This window comes from Ursus arctos, unplaced genomic scaffold, assembly GCF_023065955.2.
Source record: "Ursus arctos isolate Adak ecotype North America unplaced genomic scaffold, UrsArc2.0 scaffold_15, whole genome shotgun sequence".
Lineage (NCBI taxonomy): Eukaryota > Metazoa > Chordata > Mammalia > Carnivora > Ursidae > Ursus > Ursus arctos.
In genome coordinates this window covers 44,136,008-44,150,031 of record NW_026622819.1, presented here as the reverse complement: position 1 = coordinate 44,150,031, position 14,024 = coordinate 44,136,008, and the positions used below count along the sequence as shown (strand labels likewise).

Genomic DNA, 14,024 nt, shown 5'->3' with positions numbered 1-14,024 from the left:
AGGCCCTGTCCATCCAGTTCTGTTTGGACTACAGGACTCCCCAAACTATGGGGCTGGTGGCATCTGTCCTTGGGGACACGGTCCCAGCTCCAGCTCTTTCCCAGTCCTCAGCCAGGGTAAGCTAGCAGCAGCAACCAAAAGATAGGTGGAGTGGATTGCCTCCATCCCCCCAAGGCCTTCACATTGGATTGAAAAAGGAAAAAATGTCTCTAACCTGGGAAGCAATGGTCAGGCTGCGAAACTGACCTTCATGACATTGACCAGAGATAAACCTCTCGGCATAAAAGAGCTTGGCACACAATTGGTCGGTTGGTTGGGGGCCAGCAAGAAGCAACCTGCAACTTAGCAATATGAAACTAACCAGTGTGCACTTACGGAAAAACCCAGTGTATCTAAAACAGAGGGTGCACAACAGAACCCCGTTAGCTGACCACCTGAAACTGATCGCTGTGAGGCTAAACCAAATGAAATTGCCCGAAAGCAACCGGACTGGGTGGAAAGGAACCAGAATGAAATCCACCTGCCTGCCAAGGTGCAACTGACCACGCAGGGGATTGGAGCAGCGAGGGCCGCAGAGGGCCGCAGAGTGGAACCGGAGGGGGCCTGTCTCCCGGCGAGCACCGCCTGGAGCGGCTGCGGGGACTCGGTGGGGGAGGAGAGGGTGTCGGTGCTTTTAAATTTATGATCGCCGCGCCCCAAACGAGCCCATAAATTTGGGGGCCGTTTTCACCAAAACTGTGAGTTACGATTTTTCAAATAAATACATTTTCCAATCAGACGGGGTTCTGTTTAGGTTGAACGCGTCCTGAAGCAGACATCTCTCTGCGCGGAAAATACACAGAGGAGGAAACGGAGCCGGGACGAAGCTCAGACGACATAAAAACTTGTGTAAACACGTTGTCATTTACGGACTTCGGAAGGGAAAGGGAACGGGGGAGGAAGATGTTTAGTTCTCCCCGACTCCTCAGGTCCCAGCCCCGAGGGAAGACACGGAAAATTTAATATTCTTTTTCCATAAGCTTGATTTATGTTACTTATTAGACAATGGCCGCATCACGTTTACCTTAAATAGATTCAAATAGATTTTGTATTTTTGAGGCTGTTACAAGCCGTAAGAACGGACAAACTTGCCTCCCGCTCCCCCCCCCCCCAACACATGCTCTCTCTCCCGCTTTCTCTCTCTTTCTTAGTTTTTCTTTAGGAAAGAATGTTGGGGAGACAAACGGAAATGGATTGGCGGAGGGTCTTCCATTTCTAGCTGTGCGCCCCATCCCCTGGGCCTGTGTTTTGCCACCTGCGCACTAGGAAGCGGAGGCCCCGTCGTACACAAGAACACTCACACATAATGCTGTGCACAGTTGCAGGAAGCTCAGAGATCCCCGAAGCTAAAAGGTAGAGAAGGGAATGTCAGCTTGTGGCTTGGACCCCCTCTGGGTGGACCACTCTTCATCCCAGGAAAGGGGGAATAAGGGGAGACAGAAGCTGCCTTCAATCCCCGCCTCCCCTAGAGGTCTGGCCTCTAGCTGCGTCTCTGCCACTCTTTGGCTGTTTTGCCCGTAGGTAAGCTGCTTTTCCTCTCTGGGCCGGCTTCCCCGTTTGTCCTAACACGATCAGATCTCTGGGTAGACTTGCTACTTTTCCCATACCGGCGTAGTCAAGGAGGCTTCTCACACCACGAACTTACAGGAGAAATCGACCCGCTTTCTCTCTCTCCCCTGTCCTGACTGTTCCCCGGCTCCGTGGAGCGGGTGGGGCCAGATTGGAAAAGTCCTAGGCACTCTTTAGATGCCGCAGAGAAATGTTTAAGGGATTTGCGCGCTCAAGCTGCGGGGTAAATGGCCCGCGGGCTGATTTATGGCGCGTTACCGCGCGACGCGATTCCCCAAGACAGCGAGAATATTTTACACCGCGCTAATATAAACAGGCGGCCGGCCGGGTCCTTTTTATGGAGTTCCTGTAATTACCCGGGCCCTGACAGGTCCTTGATTTACGGCCCTATTTAGATAAGGGGTCCGGTGCGGGGATTGCCGGTGGCGTCAAGGTCACGGGACGCGGCGGGAGAAGGTTTTGCGGTAGGCGCCGCGGCGCGGGCTCTCCGGCCTTCCAGTCCCGGGGTGTGGAGTCCGGGTGGGAGTGAGGGAGGGGTGGGGCAAGGGCAGGAGAAGGACCCCAAGGCCCAGGCGGAAGTCACTCTGGATCGTCTGAGTACAGCCCGTCCACCGCACAGATGGGGGAACTGAGTCTTGGAGGGGCCGGAACTACCCCAGATCAGACAGCCAATGAAATGCGGATGGGTGGGATCGGCAAGGAATTCAGGTCCCTGGCTACGTGACCCCCACACCTGCAAGTGCTCGGTCTCGCTCACCTCCAGCCTTATGGCAGTGGGGTTCGGTAGGGTAGGTAGTTGGGGAAAGAGGAAAATTCCAATGCGGTCAGAAACAGGCTTGGTCAGATCTCGACACAGCACTTCAAGCAAGAGACCAGCGGCCGAATCCCCTCCCTATCCAGGGCCATGCAGTCCTGTGGACGCCCGAAACTCCATTCCTTCCTCTGTTAAATTAATCCCCAAGCCAGAGCCACCGTTTATCCAGGTTTACTGTTATTTTGTTAAGAGCTTCACCTATATTATTTCAATTAATCTTAAACTAGCACTCTGGGCGGGTGTTACTGGATCGCAGTTTACAGAGGAGGAAACTGAGGGTCCTAAGGTTTACGCAAGGTGGGGTGACAGTGCCGGATTTCAGCCCAGGTGCACCAGTTTCCACAGCCAGCCTCTCTTAAGCACTTCTTTACTACACTTGGTAAATCTCTCTGTGCTTAAGCTCTCAACCCTGTAAGATGGGGAGGAGTTCTTGCCCGACCTCACTAGCACAATCGGAGGAAAAAGCGCGCATTTGAAAACGCAGCGAGTGTCAGACCTTCAGCAGGCGCTATCTGGGTGAGCACTGCGGGGTACCGGAAGGGAGGCGGGGCCGGGGGAGCGTGGACTGGCGCGTAGGCCCCTCGGAGTCCCCACATTCTGACCCTTGGTCTGTAGACGGTCCCAGAGCGGAGCGTTAAGTCCCCGGAGAGAGCAACCAGGGTGGGTGGGGTCCTTGCAACAGTCCAGAGCTGGGAATTAAAACACCAGACTATGAGTCCTATCCCTCTCTTCTGAAATTGGGGAAACTGAGGCTCAGAGAGGGAAAGGAACGCAAGTCTTATATCTCAGCCGACAGCAGTTTTGGCCAAACTCCTGGGTTGCACACCACACAGTCCCGGGCGGAGAGAGAGAACGTCCTGACTGGGTCCCCGCTGTCGAGTTTCCCCGCACTCCAAACGCACCTGAGCCAGGCTGGAGTTAAAAGCACTTTGGAGTCTCCCAGAAGGCCTTGGCTGGAGCCTAGGCGCCTTGCGGTCTACGCAGGCGATCTCGGTGGCGTCCATCCTGCTGGAGGCCGCCAAACCCGAAGCTCCAGCGGGTCCCCTAGGGCTGCGTTCCCACTGCGGGCGCCGCTGGGCTGACGCGACTCGACTCCTTCACAGGCAGGGGGTGGGGTTGCGGGGAGGATAGCAGTATTTTCTGGCAGCCCAGATGACGAGGGGCACCCTGCTCTTTACCCACGAGAGGCTGCCGGGCATTCTCAGGGCCCTCAAGGGCCTCATCATCCAGTATGGATAATGCGTTTCCTACCACCCTAAGCAGACTGGATATTGGGGGTGGGGGTGTATGGCTCCAAGTGGTCTATGTAAGATGGGGGAAATGATTTGGATGTGTGTGGGTGGATGCTGGAACTGTGACTCTGTAGGGGTAATTGCCAGGATCCATGTGAGTGCTTGCCCTTCTGCACGTGCTGGGATACCAAGCCACCGTTTTCGGGGCTTGTGAATGTGGCTGCGTAGGTAAGAACGAATACATGTCAGGCTGTCCAAGTGTTTGCAATTTGCGTGACTGCGTGTAGTGTGCAAACATGTGAAAACATCTACATCTGAGCCCCTGTGTGTACGCAGTAGTAATTGTGGCTGTGTGCCTAGGTGTGTTTGTGGGACTGAAGACTTAGTTTCCACACTGAGAATATACGGAATGTATGATGGGGTTTTCAGCAGTTTGTGCTGTGGAGACAGTTGTGGGGAATTGTAAGAAAATACACATTGGCGTACCTGTGCACAATTGTGGGCAGGAGACGGTGTGTCAAACCCTGCAGCTGTGTGATGATTCTGTAGAATTCGTGTGCCTCTCCTGTATGATGGTATCTTTATGCATGCCTGCTTAGAGGGTGGGGAGTGGCTCAGAGCTGTAACGCATCTGAATCGGGATGTGTGCCCTGTGGGTGACAGGGAGACAATGTATACAATTCTAGGAATGCTTGAATATTGAAATGCTGTGTGTCTCATGGCTGTGAATGTGTTACCGTGAGAACACACGTACTTCTGGGCATCTGTATGAGTAGATGGACTTCTGTGTACGCCGCTGAATTTTGTGAGCCTGTGTGCACATACAAGTGCACGTGTCATCGTGAGCCCCCGTGTGCCGGCTGTGAGATGCCGCGGCCAGAGATCGCCCGGATTAGGGCAAACACGCTGGGTGTGTATTGAGGACGGAGGTCCCTCTCCGCAGGGTAATTACAGCTTTCTACCCGCACACCCTCACTCCAGAGCGCCTCCAGGCCAGGGAGGCTCGGGACCCCGTGGAGCCGAGGCTGAACCGGGCGCCGAGAGCTCCCTCCCGGGGAGCCTCCGGCTCTGCGCTCGGCCCAACCCCAGCGCTGCTGGCGCCAGGCGCCCAGGAGAGCGGCGGGTTTCCAGCCTGCCTCAGGCAGGAAACCAGGGCCTCCCTTCCCCCACCCCCACGCACCTCTAGGGCCCACAGCTGGGCCGAGCTCCCACAAGTGGAACCTACTCAGAACTGTTTGTCTGCTTCTGTCTGGTGGTGTCCCTTCCCCTATCCATTGATTCCCTTGTACAGGAGAGGAAGACCACATCTCCACTTGCTACCAACCCCAGGGATAATGGTTCACCTTCTTTGGGCCTCAACTTTCCTACCCCTACAAGGAGAGCGTTGACCTTTCTCCCTCTGCCTCTGTACTCCTAAGTGTGCCAGGCACGTCGTGGGCGGTCAATAAACAATGTTGAATGACTGCGTAAAGGAATGAATTTGCCCTCTAAAAAGAGCAATCACATATTTATCTTTTCCTTCCCCTCCCCACCCACCCTGGGCCTGGGCATCACTTCGGAGAGAAAGGCATGCTCCCTCTGCCCCACCTAGGGAAGGGGGTTGACTGGGAAGGGTTGGTGAGGATGGAGGGACTCGGGTATGAGGGCATCAGCTGCAAAGCTACCTCAATGGGAGAAGCAGCCCACCCTGGGATTTCCAGGTCCCAACGAGAGCCCTGGGAAAGGCCCCTGAGCAGAGAACCAGACAGACCGGAGAGGCCCTAGCTGGGAGGGGGCAGAGTGGAGGTCTGCGCAGCCAGGACTTCTCTCTGCTCTGCTGGGTGGGAGATGCCAGTGTGGTAGTTCTCTGGCTGTGCCAGCTGTGCGAATAGTGTGGAAGTTCTAGTCCCTTCTGTATGTGTTCACTGCCAAACGCTGATATCTCTTGGTGTGAGCCTTGGCGCTGGTGTCCTTAGACAAGTGAACGTTCTCAAGCAAGGATGACCTGGGTGAGTGGCCCAATGTAGCCATGCTTCGCGCTCTCCATCCGGCCTTTGGACTGAATCAGGCGCCCGGGAGGCAAGAAGAGTGACTCCCAGGCCCTGGAGCCCGGAACAAATCAGTAAATGCCTGTGGGCTTGGAGACTGACTTCCTCCACGCCCCTCCCCCATACACGAAGTCTTCTTGCCCAGCCGGTGTGGGGCTGTGGGACCATGTTGCTGCCTTGGACAGAGTTGGCGGGTGCGGTACTGGGTTGCACAGTACCATTCACAGCCCCCACTGGATGGGGTTTATGACTAGGGGCTGCGTGTGCTTAGGGGAGACATTAGGGGTCTGTGCTGCCTCCAGCGGGGCCCTCTCCTCTTCTGGCTCTGACGCTGAGAGGAGTAGACGGAGCTCAGGACTGGGAAGGGCTAGAATTCCTATTCTGAAAGTCTAGAAACAAGAAACTCTTTCTCCCGGTCTCAGTTTCCCTATCTGGAAAATCAAGGGGTGGGCTCTAGGTGAAGGCCTTCTGTTCACCGGATGATTCTGGATTCCTTTCCTTGGGTCCACAGGGGGGAGGTGGCAGCCACCGTCTAGGGTGTTGACAGGCCTGTGCTTCAAGTTCCGAGCCCCCGCCTCTCCCTAGCCGGGAACTGGGGGTGGGGAGGCAGAGGCGGGGCCGCCTCCCTGTCCCCGCAGGCGGCCTCGAGTCGAGTGGTGCTGGCTAGCAGAGCTTAAAACCAGGGACGGCCACCCCCTTTCCTCCTCCCCGCCCCCCTGCCATTGGCTCCAGGGAGAGGTTGACATCAAAGCCGTGGCCTTATATAAGCCAGACCCTGAAGGGGAGGCCGCAGAAGGGTTAAATAGGTCTCCCGGCATCGGCGTCCTAGCCCGCGAGAGGCCAGCGGGCTGTGCGCCTCTCTTCAGCCTTGCCCCAGACTCTCCCAAAGCCGGCGTCCAGCAGAGCGCCGCCCCAGAGCCCACGGGTGGCCCCGGCAGTCTCTGGGGCGCATGGGGCGGCGCTAATCGGGCTGGCGGCGCAGGCCAGAGGCCGCTCCAACATGAACCTCGTGGGCAGCTACGCACACCACCACCACCATCACCACCACCATCACCACCCACACCCAACGCACCCCATGCTCCACGAACCCTTCCTCTTCGGCTCGGCCTCGCGCTGTCACCAGGAGCGGCCCTACTTCCAGAGCTGGCTGCTGAGCCCCGCTGACGCTGCCCCAGACTTCCCCGCCGGCGGGCCACCGCCCACAGCCGCGGCTGCCACCGCAGCCTACGGTCCCGACGCCAGGCCGGGCCAGAGCCCCGGGCGGCTGGAGACGCTCGGAGGCCGCCTGGGCCGGCGGAAAGGCTCAGGACCCAAGAAGGAGCGGAGGCGCACAGAGAGCATTAACAGCGCGTTCGCAGAGCTGCGCGAGTGCATCCCCAACGTGCCGGCCGACACCAAGCTCTCCAAGATCAAGACTCTGCGCCTGGCCACCAGCTACATCGCCTATCTGATGGACGTGCTGGCCAAGGACGCACAGGCCGGCGACCCCGAAGCCTTCAAGGCCGAACTCAAGAAGGCGGATGGCGGCCGCGAGAGCAAGCGGAAAAGGGAGCTGGTAAGTCGGGGGCCTGCGGGCTCCGGGCAAGGGTGCGGGCTTGGAGAGCATCCGCAGGCCCCGTACGCAGTGGAAGGAGTCTGCATTGCTGTGTGTGCGATTTCGAGAGGCTGCGGGGAATTCTGAGGCTGTGGTGTGGGATTTTGTGTGTGGTGGGAGGCGGACTCATATTTGAGCTCATTTGTAATGTGGGACAGTCTTTGTAAGGCTGTGAATGAAGACCATCCTGAAAGGATCTCTTTTAAGGATCCTTTGGAAGATTCAGACCCGAGAAAATGCACACATCTTATATTTTGCTTCCAATTTCAAGGGGGTCTGATCCATTCCTGGGCTTCCCTGGAATCCAGGATAAGAATGCTGTAGAAGTGTGTTACTTTAATTTGCCTTAGTGGGGGTTTATGCACGTGGACTCAGTTACTGTTTTCAAAGGGTTTTTGCTGAAGAGGCTAGGCTACTTCCATTGTTGTACGGATAGGGAAACTGAGGCCCAGAGTGGGACCCGGAGGTAAAGGCCACCTATCGGAGGAGTCAGAGGTGGAGTTGGGATAAAACAAGTCAGGTCTTCTACTCCCAGTCCAGAGCCGGTCCCACTGCTCCACTGCCCACAAGCTAGTTCTGAGGGCGACCTTGATCGTTTTGTGTGTGAACTCTGACAAGCAAGAGGCACAGGTCTCACCCACTGCTTTTGGCTTTGGAGATCGCAGTCCCTACTCGACCTTTCTCGATCCTCTCCAGGGAGTGTGACACTTTCTGGAGGGCGGTGCCGCTGGCCCAGGGCTCTGGGACCTCTGAGGGCGGCGGTTTCTGGGCTAGCGAACTCGTTTCTCTGAGTTGGTGAGTTCAGGCCCGCAGCAAGTCTGGAGGCGACCAGAACGCCCCGCCAGGTTTTCTCTGACCCGCAGGGGCTGTGGTAAACTAGGGAAAGCTCGTCGGGGGAGACCGGGAAAGATCGATAGGCATCGGGTCTCTAAACTGCCACCGATGTAGCTGGTGGAGAGGCAGGCCGGAGCGACGCCTGGTTGCAAGGAGTTTTGGGGCGTATCCCCACCCACTGCTCGTCGCAGCCTCTTTCAAGTAGCACTGCTTGGTTCTTGCTAAGAGACGGGAAGGAGGCTAGTGGTGGGCCAGGCCCACTCATTCCTCCTCCGCCAAGCCATCTAGCGCGCTAGTGGGGACACGATCCCTCAACCAAGCCCGGTCGCTAAACCAGGATGGAAAGCGGGTGGGACTTGTGGGGGGACCAGGTCCGAGAGCGGGAAAACTGTTGATTCCCACCCTTCCCAGCCCAACCCTGGCGGTCATCCTTTAGCGCCATAAAGCCCAAACTACACGCACCAATTTCACCAGGTACAGAAAATTCTCGTACCAAACTTGCAGAAGCTGCCCAGCCCATCCCGGCCCCCAGAAACTCTGGCAAATAAAAGCAAATTTATGAGCCTGTTTGCCTATTTCGCAAACAGAAATCCGTCACTTATTTAAAGGCGCCCAGTTACTGCTCCCAAAACCTTTTCCCCACCCCGACTCTATGCCTGGGCGATAGGAGCAGAAAAATTTAAACCTGTCTCTCGCCTCTTTTCTTGTGTGTGTCCTCTGGCAGCAGCAACACGAAGGCTTTCCTCCTGCCCTGGGCCCAGGCGAGAAGAGGATTAAAGGGCGCACAGGCTGGCCGCAGCAAGTCTGGGCGCTGGAGTTAAACCAGTGAGCTGAGGCCGCGCCGAGGACCCCGCCACGGCTGCCCGACCCCGGAGCCCCGGGAGGAGAGGAAGGCGGCGGCGGCGGCGAGGGCCAGGCTCTGGGTGCCAGGGGCTTATAGGGGCGCATCCCGCAGAGCCTCTGCTGCGTGCTGGCAGGTCGCTGGCTGCAACAACACACTTGGATCGCACGTGCAATGTCATTTGAAATTGTTTTTAATACATTAAGAGAAAGAGAAATATATATATATCCACCCCCCCCAACTGAGAGGGCGGCTCTTGGCTGCACAATGCGGGAGAGAGGGACTGCGGGACTCAAGCGCGCTAAAACGCACCCTTCCAACCCTTCTGGGGCGAATTTAGAATCCCCCATGCTTTCTCCACTACACCTCCTGGCTCTTTTTCTCGTCCTCCTGTCCGCCTTGCGGCAAATCCCCGGGCACTCTCTTCCCAATTTAAAATGCAATAAGAGGAATCAATAGTTTTCTGCCAGGGAAAGAGAACCAAACCAGGAAGACGGAGGGCTGCGTTTTGTTGTTCTCCCTCAAACAGTGGTGTTTTATTGTATTTTATTGTCGCTGCACTTCTTACTCAGTTCCAAGGGAAACGCTTTCTCTCTTTTCCTCCTTCCTTCCTTCCTTCCTTCCTTCCTTCCTTCCTTCCTTCTTTCCTTTCCTTTCTTTTCCTTTCCCTTCCTTTGTAATAAAAACTTTTCTCTATGTTGAGAAGTTTTTATGTATTTAAACTACCTACCATGCCTGCTGCGCTCAGGTGTTTGTCTACCCCCCATCCCTACCCTTTTTCTACCTCAAATCTATAAGACCACTCACCGCCCCCTCCCTTTGCCAAAGCAGTATCTATGCTCTTGACTAATAAAAGATTTTCTGAAATCAGAGGCAGCCTGTGTGATGTCTTGGTGGGTATATCCACTGGCCCCATCATTTCTGCTAGGTGGAGAACCTTCTGTTCTGACTTCTGTTTTGATAAATGTTCAGACCAAATTGCAAATCACATCGGGAAAGGGGGGTAGATAAAGATTTATTCGGGGGACAAAGAACAAAGTTCTTAGAATAGAATGGCTGGACAGGATAACTTTAGTAAACCCACAGACAGGAAAACTGGAAATGAATTAGACCCAGCGAGGACAGGCTAGGATTTATGTGGGTCAGCATTTGAGCTTGTGTGTGGGTTAGTATACACACTGGCATCTGCAGGCTGTGTTTTGGGGTTACTGGGAAGGGGGCTTGTCACACAAAGGGCATCGGAGGGCATTGCAACTCGGAAGAGGGGGATGCGCCCTAAGGGGGTATGTTCATGTAAGTGAGATTCTGATCTTACAGATGTGTGCGTAGTGGTACCGGAACTCACACGGAGCCCCGCAGCTGTGCGGGGGGCCAAGCACAGGGTCTGCCTAGCACAGCTCCCTGCATGCAGTAAGAGCTCGACAGATCATAGCGGCTACTACTTTATCCTTGGCTAAAATAAGCCTGTGAGTGCTTATGGTTACATTGAGACAATTAGGTTTCTTTCCAGCAACAAAGCACTAAACAAATATACGTGAGAGAGCATGTGGATTTGTGCAAAGCGGTGGAGTGTGTGTGCTTGCTAATTCGGGTACTTGTGCAGGACAGCTAGTTTCTGTGCCCCACGTGCGCACCCATGACTGGACGTGGGAGCGAATAAAAGAGGGTGCATTTGCCAAGGCGCGGATGCGTGGAAGGCTAAAGTGGGGCAGGCAAACGCTGGCGTTTACGTATTCCTAAATAATAGCGTACAGACAATTAAATTTGCGCACAAGCGTGCGCTAAGCTCGAGGCTAAGCGCTTTTACGTGCCCCAACAGCTCCCACGGTTGCGCGAGGGAACGCACGGTCTGCGTTGCCTGCACCAGTCTCCGCGCTCACTGCGAGGGCGGCGCTCGGACGCACGCGCGGGTCTCTGGGCGCTTTCTTGCGCGGGAGCTGGAGGCCCTCGGATTGCGAGAAAGGAGACCCCAGGCAGCTCCAGGATCAGGCGTGTCCAAGGCGCCTCGTCCGGGCATCGGGGTGAATATGGGGCCCCATTAGACTTGGCTGTAAACACCGTGGCAGGAGCTGAACGGCTACGCCAGCCCTTCCGGACGCGAAGGAGTTAATAAAAGGTGTTTTATGGGTGCGAGGAAACGGTGGGGGAGGTGTGAGCGGCTCTCTACCCTGACCCCCCTACTTTTCCCTTTTTTCCCTCTCGCCACCCGCCGCCAGATCAAACAGGCCCGCGATTTAACTAGGGCAACACCTCGCGGTAATGAGCCGCCCGGCACACCCCTCCCCCGGCCTCCGTCCCCGGCCCGAGGCCCCAAGGCCCTCGGGGAGGAGCAGAAAAGAAAAATCCAGGGGTTTTCTTTTTCTTTCTTCCTTTTCTTTGCAAGACCTGAGAATCCCCTTAGAAATCCTGGCACGCATGGAGAAACTGAGGCTCTGGGAGCAAGCCGATCCTGGTTCCTCCGCACGGAAGGGGGCCTTATCTGGATTCGAACCTAGGACTCCAGTGTAGTTTCTAGATGGTCCTCTGGCTTTACACAGAGCGCGACTCCCTCGACTATTTTTAGCGCCGTGAAGTATCCTAGGCACGGGAGGAATGCGCACCCGGGTCCTGCTTTCTCGGAGCCCTGGCCAGTGAGTGGAGAGAGGGTACCGAGGGGTACCGCCCGACGCAGCCAGCGCCAAGCCTGGCATAACCGTGCCTCCTCAGGAAGCCCCAGCCGCCGGGCCCAAGCCGTGTTTGAGAAGACAGGGGTGGAGCCTCAAATTCGGTGCCAACCCTGTGTGCTGCCAACCGCAGGCCTAGGACCTAGGAGCGGAGACAGGGGGCTGCCCACTGCGGGGGTCACGGGGACGTCCTCCCCCTCTCCCCGCGAACGCCGGGGCCACACTCGCAGCCCTCCCTCGCGGGCTGGAAGAGCCCAGCCCCCAGCCAGCCGCGGACTCGCTGCGGGTTTCACAAACCGGTCTGCGCAGGGGGTCTCCAGACTCCGCTCCCGGGCTTCTCTGCGCCGCGGCTCTCCAGCCTCTCACCGTTCTTTAGCGCTCACTCCACGCAGCGGCTTTAGAGCCTGGCGAGGGCTTCCTCATTCTCTCCCAGGGTTCAACGCGGTGTGTCGGAAACCTACCTCAATCCAGCGGAGGCAGAAACTGTGCCGTTCGTATTCCTGAATTAAGAACATCACTTTTTTTTTTTTTAATCTGGGGGGGGGGGGGATGGAATGGTCACTAATTTAAAAGTAAATTCCAGGAACGTATTGTAAGGGAAGAGTCACTGATGTTACGAAGCTTGAACGGCAGGACTATTCTGCTGAAGAGTGAAAAATACAGCAGGACCCGATGTGTTATAATTACAGATCTGGTTAAATAAATCCATCAGTACGGTGGGTTACTACACAGCCACTGGAAAAAGTGTGGGAATTGACATGGAGGTTGTTCATGATATATTAAGTGGAGGAAAAAAACCCTCCCAGGTTGCTAAAGACTGTTTATTGAGACCTGCTTTATGTAAAACTAACTACATCGCATTCATGGAGAAAGTGGAAGAGTATACATCAAAACATTTACACCTCTACCTCTGAGTTTGGGGAATAGGGATAACTTTGACTTTTCCTTCTGCTGAGCTAGGGTTTTCTACATTTTAAAACAATGAATAAGTATTAATTTTACAACAAAAAATTATGCTGCAGCTTCCTTCTAATTTCTCCAGTGGCCAGAGTACTTTGCGTACACTTCATTAATGGAGCGCCCACCTGGTGCTAGGTGTGGGCATCAATATAACGAATAAGAAAGAATCCTAATAATCACCACCCATTAACATACAATAGTAGATATTTGTTGCGAAGAGTTTTTTTATTCCTCCCACGCAGTAAATAGAATCTTTTCTTACATTTATTTTTTTTCTTACACTCAAAACCTATTAATGCATGAAATATTCAACAACAACAACAACAACTAAAATTTGTAGAGGAAATTATTTAAGCCCTTAACATGCATTATTTCATTTAAGCCTCGGGAAGATTGCATGAGGTTAATACTGAGGCAGCCGGCTCGGAGAGGCGAAGGACGTCATTCAAGGTCACATAGATGGTAAAAGGTGGATTGGCTCTGATCAAAGGGCAGCTCTGCCTGCTTTCGGAGACCTGGCTTTTCCCCACGTCTCAGAGCGCCTCGAAGATGTGTGTGCGTGTTCATACAAATATCCCGCCTCAGTCGGATCTCTCCTGGCCCGCAAAGTAAGGTGGAGAAAGAAAAAAGGGGGTTTGGGAAGGAATCTGGGTTCTAACCCCAGCCTTCCGCAGTAACTCTCTTCCCTGTCCCAGCTCAGAGCTGATCCCATCTATAACGTGAGGAAGGTCGAAGGCTTCTTGGCCTTTGGGTTCTCTCGTGACTGTAACACTGACTCAGGAATCTACTTTCTACCCGTGAAAACAGCATGCTCCTCTTTGTCCCAGCCTCTGATATTGGTCTAGTGCATTCATCTATCCTTGGGACTTCCACTTCTCTAAGCATGTTTTTCTCCCCATGAACTAGAGGGAATCCTGCCCCTCACTGCCAGAAGGGAAGGTGAAATGACCAGCTCAGGGTCACACATCCAGTGGAAGATTGAGCTAGGGTTAGAAGGACGTCTGCAGGCTTCAGGCCCTGGGCTCCCTTGGAAAAGGCTCTGGATCCATTCTCCTCGTGCAACCAACAGACAAGCTATGGTCTTGCTAAATCCCCATAAAAGAAACAAAACTAAGAAATCCTCCAGTCTCATTTTTAAATGAAAAGTGACTAGGAAGAAAAAATATGCAGGGTCTGAAGTGTCTGAAACCAGCCTCCTGATTTAAACCTAATTTGTTTGAAAAAAATTTTTTTTCAGCCAAGAGAGTTTTTACAGCTGAGCTCTCCCAAACCCATAAAAAACAAGGTTTATATGGGAAATAGTGAAAGACTCTTAACTATAATACACAGCGTCTAATGTAAGCAGACATAGACACTATATAAAGCTCCTACAAATGTTATTAAAACAAACAGAAATGCACATTTATCCCCACAGAATGGACAATGGAAGTCATCGGACTTTCAAAGAGTTT

General features: G+C 54.4%; 1 protein-coding gene across 1 annotated transcript; it reads left to right on the top strand.

Annotated features, from left to right (window-relative positions):
- The first annotated feature begins 6,681 nt into the window (after nt 1–6,681).
- Nucleotides 6,682–9,086, top strand: HAND1 (heart and neural crest derivatives expressed 1). Its single transcript, XM_026510656.2, has 2 exons — nt 6,682–7,236; nt 8,834–9,086. The coding sequence occupies exons 1-2, from the start codon at nt 6,682–6,684 to the stop codon at nt 8,936–8,938; spliced, it is 660 nt and encodes a 219-aa protein (XP_026366441.2). The 3' UTR covers nt 8,939–9,086.
- The last annotated feature ends 4,938 nt before the right edge of the window (nt 9,087–14,024 follow it).